The sequence below is a fragment of the Crocodylus siamensis genome, chromosome 1, assembly GCF_052110815.1.
Source record: "Crocodylus siamensis isolate JL-2025a chromosome 1, ASM5211081v1, whole genome shotgun sequence".
Taxonomy (NCBI): domain Eukaryota; kingdom Metazoa; phylum Chordata; order Crocodylia; family Crocodylidae; genus Crocodylus; species Crocodylus siamensis.
The window spans coordinates 272,678,806-272,699,030 of NC_143395.1; the positions used below are offsets into that span (position 1 = coordinate 272,678,806).

General features: G+C 44.9%; 1 protein-coding gene across 2 annotated transcripts in view; it reads left to right on the forward strand.

The window, feature by feature from the left end:
- Nucleotides 1–695: 695 nt before the first annotated feature.
- The window catches only part of RPS6KA3 (ribosomal protein S6 kinase A3), a 108,721-nt gene continuing 89,191 nt past the window's right edge, over nucleotides 696–20,225 (forward strand). For both annotated transcript variants that reach the window (XM_090062473.1, XM_090062482.1), the window contains exon 1: nucleotides 696–962. In XM_090062473.1, the coding sequence (XP_089918599.1) occupies nucleotides 891–962 (72 nt within the window). In that variant the 5' untranslated portion in view covers nucleotides 696–890. The remainder of the gene's footprint in view (nucleotides 963–20,225) is intronic.

The following is a 20,225-nucleotide window of genomic DNA, read 5'->3' on the forward strand; positions in this document are numbered from 1 at the left end:
GGTTGTGGGCCCGCATCAGCAAGTTGGGCCACAGAGAAAGAAACACAATCAGGAAATGGAAATATTTCTAGTGCTCTGTTTGGACAAGGCAAGGCTGCTTGTCTCTGCCCCCCCCCTACCTACATGCCTCTAAGTGTAGGCTTAAGCTGTGCTAATGCTGGGGTTTTCATGATTTTCTCTCTGAAAGGGTGGTGTTAGAGGGGTATCATGGTAGCTTCAGAGGGGTGTCACGGTAGCCTAAGGGTCATGTCAGAGGGTTATCATGGTAGTGTCAGGGGGGTGTCATGGTAGTATCATGGTAGTATAAGGGGGGTGTTGGAGGGGTGCCAGAGAGGTGTCACAGTAGCCTAAGGGTAGTGGCAGCTCTGATTGTCCAGAAATGACCTGAGAGACAAGGACGTCCAGCAGGCTGCCTGTCCTTGGCCCAACCGGGCTGACTAGCAGCAACAACCACCGGCCGGCTTTAAGGACCGTCCCCGGCTGAGCGGGGCGGAGAGGAGGACACTCGGACCCTGCGTTCACTGTATGTGCACCACCAGCAGCGCCTCCCCCCGCCCACGCCGGAACAGAACTCCCCCGCCCCCCTGTGCCCACCACTGACTCCGCCCCCCGCTACCTGCCGGCGCCGCGGATTGGCCGCTACAGCCCCGCCCCGCTGCTGACGTGAACCGCCTCGTTTTGACGGGCAGGTATGGCCCGGGCGCCATGTTGGTGAGCGGGAGCGGGAGCGGAAGCGGCGTGGGGGGAGGGCGGCTCCGCCTGGTAGGAGCGGGACACGGCGGCAGCAGTGAGAGCCGTAGCCGGGGCAGCCTGCGGTCTCGCCCGGTCCTCTCCTGCCGTGTCCTCGCGCTCGGCCGGTTGGGAGCCGGGACGCGCGGGCAGGCGGGAAGATGCCGCTGGCGCAGCTGGCGGACCCCTGGCAGAAGATGGCTGTGGAGAGCGCGGCCGAGAGCGGAGCCGAGGTACCGTCGCTCCCCCCCCCCCCCGTGCCCTTGTGTGTCCCGCTCCCCTTCTCTCTTTCTTGCTCCTGCGCCTGCACTTCCCGATGGGCCCCCGCGCCGGACGAGGGGGAGCGCCCGTTGCCGGCAGCCCATGGGGAGCGGGGCCGCGCGGACTTGGTAGCGTGAAGCCGCGGGGCTGGGGCTTGAGCCGGAGCCGGGCGACGCTGGAGGTGCCCCTGCTCTGCCTCGCGCCCAGACTTGGCGGCGCTCCAAGTCCTTCCGGCTCGGGAGGCTGGGGAGAGGTTTCTCCCCCGGCTTGCCGCTGTCCTTGGGTTACTTCAGAGGAGACGGCTTCGTTGGGCGGCAGGCGAATCTGCTGTTCCCGTCTCTCAAGCCTAGTTTAAAGTACCTGTCTGTCACACTCTTGGGGTGTTTTGTCCCCACAGGGAGTGGGGTAAAATTTTTCGGCTGAAAGGTAACTGCTGAGAGTGCTGGGGAACCTGCTCTTTATGTCTGGTGCATAAGACATATGAGTTAGTGTTGGTGAAGAGTCATTTTAATCTCCCTCATGTAGGGTGGTCCCTTTGACCGGAAACTAGTTTGCCTCTAGCGCGTGCGTGTGTGTGTGTGTGAAATTTGTGGGCAACTTTTAGAAATGCACCTTACAAAAGGATACATGTGTGTATGTATAATAAAACTTTTACAGAAAGTTGTTCTACATGTTACACGTTTGTGTGTGTCGATATATATGCGTATAAAATCAGAGTTCTGAAGGCCAGTGGGACTATACTGATTTGCAACAATGGAGAAGATTTAGTATACCAAATTTATTTCTAGTATTCCATCTTTTAAAATTGCTACCCCAGAATTCCATATTATATTAATTGCCAAGACCTGTATGTACATATGTACGTGTGTATATGTACAAATGTATCCTTTTATAAGAGTTTTGTTTCTACAACTTGCCCACCCTCAATCCTAAATTCAAAGTATGCTGTTTTTAAAGAATTGACGTTCTTCTCTTTTAATAGAAAAAGCCTGTAACAATTCCTTGAATTCCTGCTGTTTCTTGATTGATCGATTGATTCCCCCCCCCCCCAATGCTTGGGTTAATCAAGGACCTCAACCAGTGACCTAAATACTTACCCTGTATTTTAAGTTCCCACAAAGTAACCTTTATCAGTGGCGCTGTGCACTCCTAATTGCAGCATCAGAGCCATAGTCAAGCTCCTATGTGAAAAATGTAAGAAGTGCCATACTAGGCCACTAGCCTGTCTCAAACACTGGCAATAGCTGATGCCTTAGAGCAGTAGTTGTGAACCCCGGGTGCCACAGGAAGTGTAGGAAAATAAGCAGGTAAGGGCAGGCTGAGGCCCTCCCTGCGTGACTGTTCCCCCCCCCCCACCTCAATTGCATGGCTGTTCTGCAAGGATGTAAACACTGTAATAAATACACTAGTTTTTGAAATGGTGTGCTGCAAAATTCTTGAAGCTATGAGGCTTGCCTCAAGTGTAGCAGGGTTGGGAGCCACTCCTTTAGAGTAGTTCTCAACCTTTTTTGTTGTACCAGGACCCATTTGTAAATATCAATGGCCTGTCCTGACCTAGTGCCTCTCACTCCTGACCCACTGCCCCCAACCCCCCAGGGTGTGGGGCAGTGGGTGGGGGCCCCAAGCAGCCCCTTGCAGGCTGGAACTCTGCCAGCCTACTAGCAAAATGCCACCATTCCTCACATTTTTCTCCTTTAAAGGAAAATCATTTTTAAAGTTTGTTCATGATCCTTTCATATATTCTTGTGACCCACTTTTGGGTCACAACCCAGAGGTTGAGTAATGTTGCTTTAGAAGGAGAATGAACTGGGCATTTCTAGAGTGATCCATGCCCTATTCATCACACTCCCTAGCATCCACCATCCTTGGTTTAGAGAGGCCAGAGGATCTATCTCTCACTGCTCTGTTTAATAGCTATTAATAGATTTATTGTCCATGAATTTTTGAGCCTGCCTGTGCTATATGCCTCTACAACCTTGTGGTAGATTTTTGGCCCCTGTGGAGCACCATTATGACTTGGCCGCTGTAGAGGTACATGAACTCTCTCATTAGCAACTTTTATAAAACACCACTGATGTCTCAGTAAACTAACTATTCCACAGAGAAGCACTAAGTCCTAAAGTATTCAGGTCTGGACATTTGTACTGGTAGAGGTCCCTGTGGTATAAACTGATTCATGCAGGCAAAGGTGCTGTTCCAATGAATTAATAATAGCAGAACTTCCTCTTGCTTTAAATTATACCATTGCTGTGGATAGTGATTCTTCTACAAGGAAATGTATACAATTGCAAAAGCTTGCAATACAAGCATAAATTTATACAGTATCAAAGATGAACTCCTAGGTTGCTTTTTTTCTACAGAAACTAATACAGCAGGGCACACTGATTTTGTTTATGGTCTTGGTGGCTATATGATATGAAATTCTGGGGTAGCAATTTTTAAAGAAACGCTGTTAGAAATAATTTGGTATATTAAATGTTCTCCATTGTTGCAAATCAGTACAGTCCCATTAGCCTTTGAAACTGTGATAATTGACATCACCTTAGGTTTTGCCCCAAGTTCCTTAACTGATATCTGTCTTAAGCAGGGTTTGTAATGCAGATGCTGCATGTGTGAAATAGACAAAGTAGTAAAAAACTTCAAGAATTGGCATATAACTATAGGCATGTAAATTCATATATTAACAACCTTATTTTTTCAGAAACGTGCTTCTAGCATTGGTCTTTACTAACCAACATCAGGGGTTTAAATATGGGTTTGTGTGTCTAGCTGTGTGTGTCACTGAGGTTATGAATACTAGAGCAACTGAGATGAAGAAGAACATGTACCTGGTATGGTGTGGTTTTGGTGCTTATGGCTCTGTTCTTGCTAATATTTGTGCATGTTTTTAACTTGAAGTTTGGTTGTGCTGAAAGTAAGGTCGAGTGAATGCACTTGACAGGATTGGGGCTGGGATTGATGACAGGACTGCCATTTGAAGTTGTCATGTTCCAGGTGTAATTATCTCTGAACTTATTTTGCGTATGGTATACTTATGGGGAATAAGCTAAAGGAACAGACAGCACATCTGCAACACAACTTAAAGCAAGGGAAAGGACAGAAAATATAAATAGAATTGTCTAAATGAAATGTGTCTGTTAACTTTGAAGGTTATTCAATACGTTACCAGCTGGCTATGATACTAAGGGTTTTCAAAACACTGTTGTCAGTACATTTACCATAGTTCTACAAGTTTGTTCCCGTGCGATATTTGTGGAGTTTGCTTCTTACATACAGACTTATGTCGAATGAAACTTCTTTTAGTGTGGTTTGCTTCACTTTATTAATTTTCTGTATATTATGCATCAGTAATCTGATGCATAATATATAGTATACATCTATTTCAGTGAGATGAGCTTGTTGAAGAAAGGCTTATAGATTTTGATTCCATCAGTAAAACAGATGTCATAGCTATGTGAATGCTGGTTAAGGAAATATACCCATCTGGAAAGAAAAATGCTGAAGCACTTTACTGTAATTTTACTTGGGTGGTAAGGGGTAAAAGGTCCTGTTTCAATTAACCAAATTTTTGGTAAACATGAAATCTGCCATCCATTTAGTACTTCATGCAAATGATTTCATTCATCTGTTTTTGAATTTACTAACATTATTGTACACTTTGTAATACTATGATTCTCTTTCATATGCAGAATACAAAATAGGTTTATCAAATTACTCCCTTAGTTACAGTGTAACATAGGTAGTTTTAAATTTGTCAATGTTTAACTGCCTTAAAGCCCCTAAGTAGTATTTTTCTTCCCAGATTGATTTCCGGCATGAAATAGATGGTATTATGAGCTGTTGTTTATAGGAATATTTTTTCCTTGCTGTGACTGTAATCCATCATACTAACCGAAGAACAGTTTTCATTTGAAGAAGTGTAATACGGCATAGCTAGGTTTGCAGCTCTGGGATCCTGGTATAAGAAAGACTTAAACCCCAAGCCCTGGAATTTAGCTGGGTGGTATTTAAAGGTCCATCTAGGTCAGGCGTCAGCATCCCATGTCTTGTGGGCCGGAACTAGCCCACCAGACAATTTCCTCCAACATGTGAAGCCCAGATAACTGGCATTTTAGCAGCAATGGGATTCTGCAGTGGTCAGTAGTAACTGGATTACATGGACATCAGCAGTGAACTGGTAGTGGCTGTGTTGGCAGGGCCAACCTAACTTCAGGCAGAGCTGTGCTATTTCTGACCATCATGCTGAAGCTTGCCAACCCCTGATCCAGATGTATATTTATCCTTATGTTAGAGTGTCACACATGCATGCATCCTGACACATCTGTAAAGTGGAGAAATAAAGGGTAACTGACTTGTTCAGAGGCACGTACAAAGACCATTCTGGAGATCAGAGCTCAGTTCTAGAGATCCAGGCTAGTGCCATCTCTAAATCTGTCACCATTATGGTACTATTTATTTTCTGATAAATAGTCTGATATATTTGAGACTACAGTTAATCTATTTTGGGAAAATATGCCTCCTTTTCAGTTTGTTTGGTCATAATTTTTCAGTAACCTAAATGCAGGCTTGCAAACCTCACCATACATCTTCTAACCAGATGACTAAATTTACTGGCCAGAGCTATTTTGGTCACTTCCAGGCCCCAGTTCTGTAAACACTGTAATCATAAGCAGTTCCCTTGACTTCAGTGGGAATGTTCATGTACTTTAAAGCTGAGTGGTTTCTACATAAGGTTTGTAGAATCAGTATTTAATTCTGATTTTAACTATGCAATAAAATGGCTTGACTTTAAATCACTGCCTTGACTTCATGGCTCTTACAGCTGTTGAAAGTTAATTTTTAGAGACAAGCTTCTTTGTTTTGGTAGCTCTGGTTTATTGCACCATTAATGTTTAGTACTGACTGGATATAATTGATAACATGCTGAATAGTCTGTGTGATTTATTAGATATCTGACCTCTTAACCATATTAAAATACCCCCCAAAACACTGTATAAAAGATTCCTTTTTCATTTAAAGTGAAAGGTGCTGCTCTTCCTCCCCTCACTAAAATTTGCTGATTGAATGCGGTCTACTGTTGTATCCCATCTTTGTTTTGAATCCTTTGTAGAATGCGGAAGATTGGGCTATTTCTGTGTGAACCCTCAGTCTGATACTTTGTTACTAGGGCCATGAGACACTTCGATCACTGATTCAATTTGGCAGAGATTCAGCCTGGTTCAGTGGCTGAATCTCTGAATCCAGATTAAATCAGGAGACCCTTTAATCTCTCCAAATTGAATTGGAACCCTCTGAATCAATTCAGAAAGATTCAATGATTCGGACATAGACACAGCTTTAAGTGTTTTTTCTCCATACCTTAAGGTACCAGGTGGCTCATGAATGCTGAGATGTGAGGCAGATGGAGCATCTTACAGGAGCGTGGGGAGTCCCCAGCGCGCCTGGAAGTGGATCCCTTGCACTCCTGTGGGACTCTCCATCCACCCACCATTGCAGTATTCACAAGCCATGCCTGGTACCTCGAGGTATGTAGCTGTGTCTGTGGCCTATCACTGATTCTCCAAAGCAGCATTGAATCTTCAGGTTCGGATTCGGCCGAATCAAATCGGGACAGTAAGCTAAATCAATTAATTGAATCGCTGTTCCTGATTTGGGCCGAACCCGAATCAAATACAGCCTGTTTCACACACTCCTACTTGTTACATTACCTGAATTAAATGCTACTCAGGAATCCTGAGCAACACAGGTAAATAGAAATAGAAGCCCATGTACCCGTTTTGCTTGAAAACAAAAGGATAAAACTGCAGAGCTTGGTAATTGAATAGGATTGTGGTATAACTGGCATTTCTGAATCATAATGCTGAAGAATCAGTGGGATACTGTCTTTGAATTTGAATCTCTAGGGATAAAAATATAGATTGTAGGAAGACGAAAAGCTATCTGAACATGAATGATGATGATGATTGGCAGGGCTTCTCTCTCAAAGTTGTCTGGAGCTTCCCGTTCTGAGATTCTCTTCTTAGTCGCTTATAACCTAATGAAATTGCAGGTGTTTGGGCTGATTTCTGATGTCTGATTTTGAGATGCAGTTAACAAAAAAATGCCCCCGTTTGTATGCCAGTATGATGCCAGGAGTTTTAGTTTGCTTTTATAAAGTCTTTTGCACATGCACCCACATGAAAACAGTATTAATGTTGCAAAGTCGAACTTTATAGGGTCAGGAAATGTCAGCATTAAATCCGTGCACTTCAATTCATCTCTGTGTGTACTGTTTCGTATAGAATGCTAAAGAAATTCAGAGTTAATGGCTGCTTCAACTGTATGTAAACAGGCTATATGACTGAACCAAAGTTTCAATAGCTACTCTGAGCCTTTTGGATGGCGTGGGATATAAATGTGAAAAAACAAGTGTACATTGCTTCTCAGAACAGGTTATATATAGATCAATAGTGGGCAGCATTTTGAGGAGGCAAGCCACAAGTTAAGTCCCACCCTTTCCCCTGAATGCCACTATGATCCCGGCTTGCCAGAGGTATACCTGGTAGCTTGCACTCAGGGGCCACATCCAGACATGCAGGCACATGCAGTTTGTGGCACCACAGACCTCTTTGTAGCACCACAAACTGTGTGCCCAGAATGTTAAAACATGCCCCACGCTGCAAATTTTGCTACCAGGAAATCTTAGTAGCAAAAAATAAAAAAAGATGAGGAAAAAAAGTGCAACACATACAACTGGAGTGTGTTCCGGCAGACATGTAGGTTTGGTCCTGCAGGGAGACGCTGGCTGCCCAACAGAGTGTCTCTACTCCCTTAGTTGCACCCCAGCTCCTCCAGTATTCCAAGAGCCAGAAGGAACAAGGAAAGTGCAGTTTGCCTGAAGCGGGGCAAATTGCCCCACACCAAAGTGCATGTGCAGAGGCATGCACTTTAGCAAAAAGTAGCAGCATAAATTTGTACTGCAAATTCAATTACCAAGCTATTTCTGCTGCTCCAAGTGCACTCCCCTGCATGTGGGGGTGCATCCAGGAGTATTAGAACTGAGGCTGGGGGTCTGAGCCTCTAGCCTGTGAAGGAAAGTGGGAACAGAGCTCTGCTGCAAGAGGTGTCTCAGCCTGGACCTGGAACCACTGCAATTTTACATGGCTAGCAAGGATGCAAAGCCCTGAATTCAGTGGTGGCTGCACAACCAAAGAAGGTTATCTTTGCTCGTGGTGGTATGTAGCAGGCTCAGGTGCATCCTGGAGATCAACACCTGGCTGTATAGGTGGTGTTGCCAGCAGGGCTTTGGCTGCTTTGACCATGGGATGTTGTTCCAAGAAGAAGGATTGCTGGGAAGAAATGAGATCCATCTGACAGAGAGATGCTGAGGTTTGCAGATAGGTTCACTAACCTAGTGTTCAGGGCTTTAAAGCAGGTTTGCTGTGAGGTGGAGACCAGAGCCCTGAGGTAAGTGGGGGAGCAAGAGACCTGGAGGAAGAGCAAGCAAGAGAAGGCAACAGGGGAGGTGTTCTCGTACTTCCTGAGAAATCAGGGCAATTGATTATTTAGCTCAGGTGCCTGTACCCAAATGCACAGAGACTGGGAAACAAGAAGGAAGAACTGGAAGTCTTTGCACAGACACAGCACTATAGCATGATTGGAATAACAGTGATTTGGTGGGATAGCTCATATGACTGGAGCACTGTCATGGATGGGTACAAACTGTTCAGGAAGAACAGGCAGGGTAGAAGAGAAAGAAGAGTTGCACTTAAAATAGACGAGCTGTATGCTTGCTCAGAGCTCCGGTGTGAAACTGGAGAGAGGCCTGCTGAAAGTCTCTGTGTTAAGGTTAGAGGGGAGAACAACAGGGACAGTGTTGAGGTGGGTGCCTGCTATAGACCACTAGACCAGGAGGAAGTGGTGGATGAGGCTTTCTTCAAACAACTACCAGAAATTTCCCATTCACAAGCCCCGGTTCTTATGGGGGGCTTCAATCACCATGGCATCTGCTGAAAGGGCAATAATCTAAGATGTTTTTGGAGAGTGTTGAAGTCAACTTCCTGGTGCAAGTGCTGGAGTAGCCAGCTAAGGGCCATGCTCTTCTTAACCTGGTGCTCACAAACAGGGAAGAATTGCTAAGTAATGTAGCAGTGGATGGCAGCTTGGGCAGCAGTGACCATAAGATGATGATTGAGTTCAGGATCCTGAGGAAAGGAAGAATGGAGAGCAGCAGAGTAAGGACCCAGGACTTCAAAAAAGTAGACTTTGACTCACTTGGGCAGGATCCCCTGGGAAGCCAGTCTGATGGGGAAAGGAGTTCAGGAGAGCTGGCTATACTTTAACCAAGCCTTACTGAGAGTGCAGGAACAAACCATCCTCATGTGAAGAAAGGCTAGCAAGTATGGCAGAAGACCAGCTTGGCTCAGCAGGGAATTCTTCAGCAAACTACATCACAAAAAGGAAACTTAGAGGAAGTGGAAACTTGGACAAATAACTAGAGAGGAATATAAAAGCATTGCTTGGGGATACAGGGATGAAGTCAGGAAGGCCAGAGTGCAATTGCAGTTGCAAGGGATGTGAAGGGTAACAAGAGAAGTCTCTACTAGTTATGTTGGTAGCAAGAGGAGGATCAGGGAAAGTGTGGGTCCCTTACTGAATGGCAGAGGCAACCTTGTGACGGGATGTAGAAAGAGCTGAAGTACTCAGTGCCTTTTTTTGCATCAGACTACTGTACCTGGCAGCACCAGTTGGGGAGGTGGTGAACAGCCAACAGTGGTGAAAGAACAGGTTAAGGACTGTTTAGAAAAGCTAGACATATACAAGTCCACAGGGCTGGATGAGAAGCACCCAAGGGTGCTGAGGGAGTTGGCTAATGAGATTGCAGAACCATTGACCCTCATCTTTGAAAACTCATGACAATCAGGAGAGGTCCCGGATGACTGGAGAAGGGCAAACATAGTGACCATATTTTAAAAAGCAAAAAAGGAGGAACCAGGGAACTACAGACCACTCATTCTGGAAAATTCATGGAGGACGTCCTCAAGGAATCGATTTCTAAGCACTTGGAGGAGAAGGTGATTAGGAACAGAGAGCATGGATTCACCAAGGACAAGTCCTGCCTGACAAACCTGATTGCCTTCTATGATGAGGTGACTGGCTCTGTGGCTGCAGGGAAAGCAGTAGATGTGGTATACCTTGAGCAAGGCTTTTCATATGGTCTCCCACAACAATCTCTCAGGCAAGGTAAGGAAATATGGGCTGGATGAATGGACTGTAAGGTGGATAGAAAACTGGCTGGAGCATCAGGCTCAGGGCTTTGAGCAGGCATGTCAGTAATCAATGGCTCGATGTCTGGTTGGCAACTGGTATTAAGTGTAGTGCCTGAGGGGTCAGTCTTGAAGCCAGTTTTGTTCAATGTCTTCATCAGCTACCTGGAAGATGGCAGAGTACACCCTCAGCAAGTTTGCAGATGACACCAAGATGGCGGGGGAGTAGTAGATAAGCTGGAGAGTAGGGCTAGGATTCAGTGACCTAGACAAATTGGAGGATTGAGCTAAGAGGAATCTCGTGAGGGTCAGCAAAGACAAGTGCAAAGTCCTGCACTTAAGCTGGAAAAGTCCTATACACTGGTACAGCCTGTGGGCTGACTGGCTGTGCAGCAGCTCTGCAGAAAAGGAGCTGGGGTTTACAGTAGACAATAAGCTGAATATGAGCAAGCAGTGAGCCCTTGTTGCCAGGAAGGCTAATGGCATACTGGGCTGCACTGGTAGGATTGTTGCCAGCAGGTAAAGGGAAGTGATTATTCCTCTCTGTTCAGCACTGGTGAGGCCACATCTGGAGTACTGTGTTCAGTTTTTGGGCTCCCCCACTACAGAAGGGATGTGGACAAGTTGGAGAGAGTCCAGCGGAGGGCAACAAAAATGGTTTGGTGTCTGGGAAACATGACTTATGAGGAGAGGCTGAGGGGCTTATTTAATCTGCAGAAGAGAGGGTGGATTTGATACCAGCCTTCAACTACCTAAAGTGTGGTTCCATAGAGGATGGAGCTAAACTGTTCTTCGTGGTGGTAGGTGACAGAACAAGGGGTAACAGTCTCAAGTTGCAGCAGCAGGGGAAGTTCAGGTTAGATATTAGGAAGTATTTTCTCACTAGGAGGGTAGTAAAACACTGGAACAGATTACCCAAAGAGGTGGTGGAAGCTCCATCCTTGGAGGTTTTAAGACCCAGCTAGACAAAGCTTTGGCTGGGATGATCCAGTTGGGGATGGTCCTGCTTTGAGCAGGCAGGTGGACTAGATGACTTCCTGTGGTCCCTTCCAACTCTAATTTTTCTACAATTCTTTGTCGCCAGCACTGTTTCTCAACACAGTCCTCAGGGCTTCTTCATCCTTGGTACAATTATCCAGAGCCTGCCTCTTACTTAGCAGTGTTTCTCCTAGGCATTCACCCCTTTGTATGATGCTCTGGGACCCTTCCTGTCCGCTCTACCTCAGTTTCACTGAGTCCCTAGCCCTGTCTCTAAGAGTAACCCCTGTGCTCATATGCCTGCCATCAGCTACCCTCTATTCTCTGTGGTGTCATACCCTCCTGCACAGTTCTCGGGAGCCTCTGGTCACCTTTGCTTACCCCTTACTAATCATCCCATGTCTCGTGACTGACAGTCAGTACTTCCTTGGATCCTGGGGGTTTGCTTTTCCCTGAGGCTCTCCCTACTTCTACCACTAGCTTAGGTCTTTTATTTGCTGGCTGACCCCAGCCCAGCAACCCCAGTCTCTTTTAGGTTACTCAGAAAATTCCCCTTACTCCTTTGGACTCCTTCTCCAATGCTGACAAGAACAGCTTCACAGCAGTTTTTAGAGAGCTCCATTCTCTCCTGTGTCCTGATCCCAAAAGGCCTGGGGCATGGCAAAGAAATACACAGGAACCTCACTTGTAGATTCCCTAGGCTCCACCTTGTCTGATCCCATGACCATTGCTTTTCACCGAGTCCAAGAGTTTCTCATTAGCCCAGCAGCCCTGCCAGAGTCACCACTCAAAAAGGTTGCTAGGACAGCTTTCTGTTCTATTCTGATTAGCTCTAGGCAAGTGGCTGGCCGTATGTTACTACCTTGGAGTTGAGTCGTAACTCCTTCCTATTGCTGTCAGAATTTTTTGCAGCCACCTAATTCTGCCTTCATTCCCTCTTAAGGTAACAGGGGCATGGTGACACCTCCTTTCATAGTGTTTTCCTGTCCTTGAGCTTCTCGGTCTCCATTCTAGTGCTTTCCTGTACTAAATGTCAGAGGTCACACAGTAACTGCCTGTAGCAGGTGTGCCACAGGTTGGCCACCCTTTTTCAAATGGCCTGGGGAGCCTCTGTGGGGCATGTGGCAGATCAGAGAGAGAGGATGGGTAGCAGTGACAGATAGGGCGGGGAGCATAAAGCAGAGCAGCAAATCAGATTGAGAGTACAGGTAAGGAAGCAGAAAATGGAGTGGCAGACTGGGCAAAGGAAAGGGATCAGTGTGGCACTGGAAGAGGATGCAGGGTGAATTTGTGTCACGCCTGCCCAAAAGATTGATCCTATTCTAGATCACGCAACAGGAGAGACTATTATTAAATATTGTACTTTTCTCCCCTTCCTACTATGCCGCAAACTGGATCTAAGATCTTCTACAAAGGTATCATAATTTGTGGTTCTTTGTTGAGAAAATACAAAAGTTCTGTCGCAGTTTCACTTAAATGAAGATTTGGAGGATTTTTGAGCCTCTTCCTGTGAGATGCTTTGTGTCCTCCAAGGTTAGTGAAATCAGCAAGAGCTGAAGGGTCTCAAACATGTGTAGGATTAGGATATTAATTAATAAATCATGGAAAATGCGTAGTGGAACAGTAGTGAGTTTTGAAATTTAAACATTTTTATAGTACTTCCACAGTTTCAGCTTTCAGAATGTTAAAAAAATATAGCTGACAATTGATAGTGGTGTTAGACTGACTTGTCATTGTGAACTAGAAGTTTTGTCAGTTGAGCTAGGCAGTGGAAGGTATTTGGGAGCTATGATTGAAGCATTTTAGCTGGTGGTATCTGCTAAAATGAACTACAATTAAATAAGTATTATCACTGACACTTCAAATTTGATCTTTAATTATTGGTGTTAACATCCCATTGAGGTGAAGGGATACTTTTCAGTGGTGGTTTCATGTTACCTACATGCTTAAAAGGCAATGCTGTGTTTTTTGTTGTTTTTTTTTGTGGAGGGCAGGGTTTAGCACAATTGTGCCAGTAGAGATGGATTGAATGGCAAATCTCATAGTACAGGGGGTGGGAACCCCCTGACAGGTGCCAGACCATGGCACACAAAGGCATTTTGCTTGGCACGTGCACCTCGGGTGCTCTGTCACAACAAGGATTGGGCACCTTGCAGCTCCCTTGTCATCTGCCCCAGTACACTACCATTTTACAAGTTGTGATTGTGCGTGTTTTGGCACTTGGCCCAAAAATGTAGCCAATCCCCTTCTTAGACTATGTAAAACCTTGCTGCTAATAGATGAGTTGAGGACTGAGTTACTGTTTGGCTCAGTTATGTTATGGCCAGAAAATAAGCTAAGCAATTGCTAGAAGAAGAATTGTACCAAAAGCCAATGGTGACTAAATTTTCACAAGGCGATTGCAAATAAATGAGGAAGCCTGTCAAAAGTGAGGAAGTAAAAATATTTGGTACAGAAGGTTTTTAAGCATACTGAATAGTGTCACTTAGTATCTAGGGGTGTTTTTACATGTGCTTCAGGGGTGGATGGGGGGCAGCACTTTAATTAGAGTGTCTCTGAGAGCCACTCTAAAGCATGGACAGCATCTTGTGCATCTGCATCCCCACTCTTCAAAATGGCAGCGGGGGGCACTTTAACTAAAGTTTGTTGAACAAGCTTTAGTTAAAGTGCCCCCATGACCAGTTTGAAGTGTGAGGGTGCTGATGCACAAGACCTGGAGGCTGGTTGGAGATTTGCACTGTCCAGCAAACTTGATTGAGTCTGCTCCAGGATGCTGTAATTACAGCGCATCTGAGCAGCCTGCTGGCATGTCTACGGGCACCCTTGACCTAAACAAAGATGAAGCAGGTAATTGAGGGGGGAAGAAAGTGATATGGTAAAATGTTTGAGATGAAAATTGAGAGCAAGTTAATATTTACACAGAGAAATAGAGATTAGGACTGGCCCTTCAGAGAGGAGAGGACTACAAAAGGATGTTTAAAATGCATTGTATATTTACAACTTTCTGATGGAGTAAATGGGGGACATACTATTGCCCTATACAGTGACATGCTGGGGGAAAGTTTCATGAAGCTGAAAGGCAACAAATAATAAAAGAAATACAAGTGTGTTGTGTAAAAAATGTATAAGAACAAAATTCTAGTTCAAAAAGATAAGTGCAAAGTGCTGCACTTAGGCAAAAAGAATCACCAACACACTTACAGGCTGGGGGATGCCCTTTTCAGCAGCACAGAAGCAGAAAGGGATCGTGGAGTCATAGTTGACTCCAGGATGAACATGAGGAGTCAGTGTAACAAAGTGATCAGCAAGGCTAACCATGCTTTACCATGCATTAGCAGATGTATGACGAACAGATCCAGGGAGGTGATGCTTCCCCCCTATGCGGCACTGGTCCGGCCACAGTTGGAGTACTGCATCTGGTTTTGGGCACCGCACTTCAAGAGGGATGTGCAGAATCTTGATAGGGTTTAGAGCAGGGCCACTCATATGGTCAGAGGCCTGCAGCTAAGGCCCTGTGAGGAGAGACTGAGGGACCCAGATCTCTTCAGCCCTTGCAGCAGAAGGCCAATAGGTGATCTTGTGGCTGCCTATAAATTCATCAGGGGAGGGCAGCAGGAAATAGGAGATGCTCTATTTAGTAGGGCACCCAGTGGAGTAACTATGAATAATGGCCACAGATTGATGGAAAGCAGATTTAGGTTGGAAATTAGAAATAACTTCTTCACAGTAAGGGTTTCCAGAATCTGGAATGGGCTTCCAAGGGAGGTGGTGCTCTCCCCTACCTTGGGGGTCTTCAAGAAGAGACTGGACCAGCACCTAGCTGGGGTCATCTGACCCCAGCACTCTTTCCTGCCCAGGGCAGGGGGTCAGACTTGATGACTTACTGAGGTCCCTTCTGACCCTAACATCTATGAATCAATGAAAATCAGTTTGTTGAATAAGAGTATGACTATGATTTTAAAATACCCAGCTAAGTGGGTAGTGAAATGCATTGTGATATTTGGTAGGTTAATTTTTATAAAGCTAAGCTCTTATTTCATGGCATAAGGGGTGTACTAATAGAACTTGGGGGTAAAAATAAACCTCCTTTATGGGCCTGTAATGCTGTAATCTTCTTGTGGGTGCCTTGCACTTTCCTTTTGAAACTGGCTGTTTTTGGAGATAGGATAAAGAAACAATATAGACCACAGATCAGCAACCCATGGCCCAATCTGGCCCATGAAGTTCTGATATGACATACAGATCGGTGGTATGAAGCTGTGCTGTACCACCTGTCCATCCTGTGTATGGTACTACCCTGTAATGTGGAGCCTGATGCACTGTTGCATCTATGCATAGTCTTGCTGCAGAAAGGCTGGGAACAGCTCCAAGGATAAACTTAGGCAGCTGGCTGCTCTGGAGAGAAGATACTTGTGGCCTATCGAAGAAGGTCTAGGACAGTAGACCTGTGGTCGTATAAGTGGCATGGGGCCAATTGCTGACTGTATGCTGGATCAGGCCCACATGTCAGCCAGATCTTGTGCACAGGGCCATGGAGGCTGCCACAGTTCTGAATCCATAGGGAACCTCATGGGCCAGGTGACATGGCTTCAGAAGGCCATAGGTTGAACACTACTAGTCCAGGATCCTTTTATGCTAATCTCTAACCTCAACTCAACTGAATCCTTCTCTATTACAAAGGCAAACCTGTTTCTTCTGTCTTCCTTTAACCAAATCTATTTCTCTCTCTCTGAAGCTTTCCAAAGTTGGTATGTCTTCCTCTCCCATACCTCTAATAGCATTCTTTTTTTATGCTGCCCTGCTCCAATCTCCAGTCCTGTACAGAGATGTTTGAGCAACATTTTTTCCACTCAAGCACCCCTTGAGCTTATCCATAGTAGTACCCCAACAGACCCATTCAGATGTCAGTGAGGCTTGGCAGTCCAATTAACATGGCTACGTGACAGTGTCACTAGTTTTTCTGTGTCTTGTTTGCCACTCCCAGGAAGTTTCTTTAGAAGGAGGTTTACCTGTTGAAGTGAGTCAACAAGTAACATATGATTAAGCATTAGAGAGGTGATTAGCCACAGTCATCTGAAATCAGATGGAAGGTATGGCTGTGTAGCATCCAAGACACTAACTGGTTCAGTCATAAGCCTTTGTAGGCAATAGCATCTGACAACATAGGCTATCACTTAAGAAATCTTACGCTTCTGAATGAGTAATTTCTAAGGGGTCACACTGTCTTGCTTTCTACATAATTAAACAGTGTAAGATGAGGTTTAGTTTAGATTACAGGGCTGCTGCTACTGTAACTACAATACCTGGGGCACCTGTTATAGGTGTAGCATAGCCTTGCCAGTTGAAGTGTGAAGAACTTTAATGTATGTAAGGCCCAAATATCACATCTTAAATGTTGTGCAGAACATTCTGTGTTGTTTTTGCTGTAGACTACCAAGAATATATTGGTAAAAGGTACTGCTTATGTTTAGTGTGAGCAAATTGAGGATCAAAGTTCAGGGTGAAATAGAGGTAATGTCTTTGCCACTTTTTAAAAAATGACCCAAGTTTTTTAGAAGTATTTCTAAGAATGTATTTTCATATTCTTTAGTTGCCTAAATATATCCAACATGGAAAATTCAGTCCTCGGTAAATTGGTCAACTCTTGTCAACGATCAACCTACAGCAGGGCAGTTCAGTGTGTCTTGGTGGTTTGGAGCTACATGCTATGTTGGTTGCAGACGCAGGGCCAACAAATCACTTGGGCTAGTTGCCCTGCAGGCAGTTTCCCCTGCCCTCACCCCTCTCTTCCCCACTCTACCATGCATGCAGCTTTACCTTGCTCCTGGGCAGGCACATTGCGTGAGCAGCTCCTTCCACTGCTGTTGTGTGCAGCATGGGCAGCCTGGCTCACCTGTTGCATACTGTGTCAACAGCCCTGCCCTCCCCCACCATTCATGCAGTATGGACAACCCAGGTGTCATCCCTTTCTCCCCTTGCCACAGAGCATCCAGGTCAGCTCAGGTCCCTCCTGCCTCATAATTTAGTCATCACAGACTTCAGAATGCTATAGATCATTTTTTTGTGCAAAGATAAAACAATGTCATCTTATGTGGCTCATTTTCCTCATGACTTTCCCTTCTGCATACTTATTACTTTAGAAGTAATCTTGTGGAATGGCAAACTTGGAGATAGCTACAACATAATTCTGTGTCTGTTTTTAATACAACTGTTTGTGATATGCACGTGTGATTTGTTGTTGATGGCAAATGATATAAAATCCTTCTTCTTAAGCCAGTAGTTCTCAAACTTTAGACACAAGCACCCCTTATCAGACTCGGTGCATGCATCCATAACTATTGTGAATTGAGTGGTACCTCATCTTAAAAAATAGTTTTTATTACAGTGCTTACCTCCTTGAAGAGGAGCCAGGCAAGGAGAGCTTGAGCCTGTACTCATCTGCTTACCTCCTCACACCTACTTTTGTTGGGTACCTGCTTGAGAATCATTTTCTTAAGCTGTCAATTCTTTCATTTTCTTTCACTTCAATTTTCTTATTTGTATGTTTCAATGATTTTTTTTAGGGGGGGTTGTTTGTTTGTTTGGGGGGTTGTTTTTAAAGAGTTGTATGTTAAATGTCTAGTCCATTAGTAAGAAGTAGGATCTTCCCTATGCAGGCATTTGGGAGTTTAGCTCACTGGGCAACTCCTACAGCATTACAGTTAGCAAGAAAGATGATGTTTAATGCTTTTAGTTGCCAAAAATGAAAACAAAGCTGAATAACTTTTAGAATGGTCTGTCACATATGTTAAACAGAGGGCTTTTCCTTTTCTACTTATTGCTTCCAAAATCATGATTCTTGCTAAATTTATGCCAGAAATAGTTTCATTTGCCAAAGGGTGACACCCAGCAGTCAGATCAGGCTTTGTCTTGGGGCGCCATTTACAAATAACAGCTCTGGACTGGGAATGGAATGGTCTAGTTGCTGAATGCTATCCATTGTACTGGCATCTGTGCACATTGTGGTTTGAATACTGACCTGGCTTGTAAAGCGAGGCTCGTTCCTGGTCTGCATGCTGGACTAAGAAGATAGATAAAAAAGAAGATTGGGGAAGGACTGTAGGAGAACTTTGGGAAGGTGTTGGAGGGCTAACAGTCCTAATTTGTTGTCATCCATCTAGCTTATATGCACAAAAGAAGTCATATTAACAGCTGACAAGGAGAGCTTTCTTGAAGCCGGTCCTGTAAGATGTAATTAATTCAGTTATGGCACATAGTAACTTTAGCAAAAGTACACCCTTACAGATCATAGCAAAGCACCGCAGCACAGTACAGTTTGGGGTGTTCATGAGAACAAAATTATTTGTGCTCTGTCATTACAAAATTTGGGGTGAGGTGAGCATGCTAGTAGGGAGGGAAAGACTGCAGCAAGACTTGGATAGGTTGCAGGGGTGGGCTAGCAAAAACAGGATATGCTTCAATACTGACAAGTGCAGGGTGCTGCACTTGGGCAGTAGTAACCAGCAGCACACTTATAAGATGGGAAACACACTTCTTGAAAGCACGGAAGCAGAAAAGGATCTTGGAGTCAGTAATGACTCCAAGATGAACATGAGCTGACAGTGCGAGGTCACAGTTGGCAGGGCTAACCGGACCTTGTCCTGCATCCACAGGTGCATCTCTAGCAGGGCCAAGGAGGTGATCCTCCCCCTCTGTGCAACACCAGTCAGGCCACAGCTGGGGTACTGTGTCCAGTTCTGTGTGCCCCATTTCAGGAGGGATGTGGACAACATTGAGGGTCCAGAGGAGGGCCACCCGAATGATCTGGGGACAGTAGGCCAGACCCTACAATAAGAGACTGCGGGACCTGAACCTGTTCAGCCTTCACAAGAGAAGGCTGAGGGGGGACCTGGTGACAGTCTATAAACTCACTAGGGGGAACCAGAAGGGTTTGGGAGAGACCTTGTTTCCCCTAGCGCCCCTTGTCATAACTAGGAATAATGGCCATAAGTTGTTGGAGAGTAAGTTTAGATTAGATATCCATCCATAAGAACTACCTCACAGTTAAGGTGGCTAGGATCTGGAACCAACTTCCAAGGGAACTGTTGCTGGCTCCTACCCTGGGGGTCTTTAAGAGGAGGCTTGATGACTACCTAGCTGGGATCATTTGAGCCCAGTTTTTTCTCCTGCCCAGGCAGGGGGTCAGACTTGAAGATCTACAAGGTCCCTTCCGACCCAACTTGTATGATTCTGATAACTTTGCCATCTGTCCTTCTAATTTTTGGGGTTGTTAGGAAGACTGTTTCCATTGGTACCACCTTCCCTAGAATAAAAGACTTTCCATAGACCTATAAGTAATAGATCCTGCTTCTAATCAAACTCTTCAGCTGATAGCCTGAATATTGGCACTCTTGTGTGTTATTCTTCTTTGCACTTGGAATTTGTAAAATTACTTTTAAAATCTAGGAAACATTCAGAGAGGTAAGTATACTAATTGAAATAGCTATTATTCACCTATTGTGCTATAGGGAAACATTAGCCTGGTACCATTCCCTTGCCATATTCTAGATTATCTATCTTGAAAGAGACTGTTTCATCTTTGTCCTCTAAAGAGCATTTGGCCATAATAGCAGATTATTATAAGCTGCTGCAAGGCAGTATACTTTTTCTTCATTCAATAGCAAACTACTTTATAAAGAAGATCTGCTTCTATTTGAGTCCTTACTCCAATTTGACTTTTAAATTTGATAGTCTGTCAAATTTAAATCACTGAGTTCTCATGCATTTAGACTGCATTGCTCAATGGAATATCTGTATACAGAGTTGGTGAGCTGTAGGCTGTTACGACTGACACTTCAACTGATTTACCATCTGCCGAACGATGCGTGCAGTGGGTCCTACTTCCTCACCCAAAACTGTTTCCTAAAATAGCCTTGGGTTTTCACTTAGGACATCGTATCAGGTCAGCCAGCAATTTTCTTTGGAACTTCCGTGCAGTAAAACAGCTTTCATGACTGACTGTTAAAGGAAGTG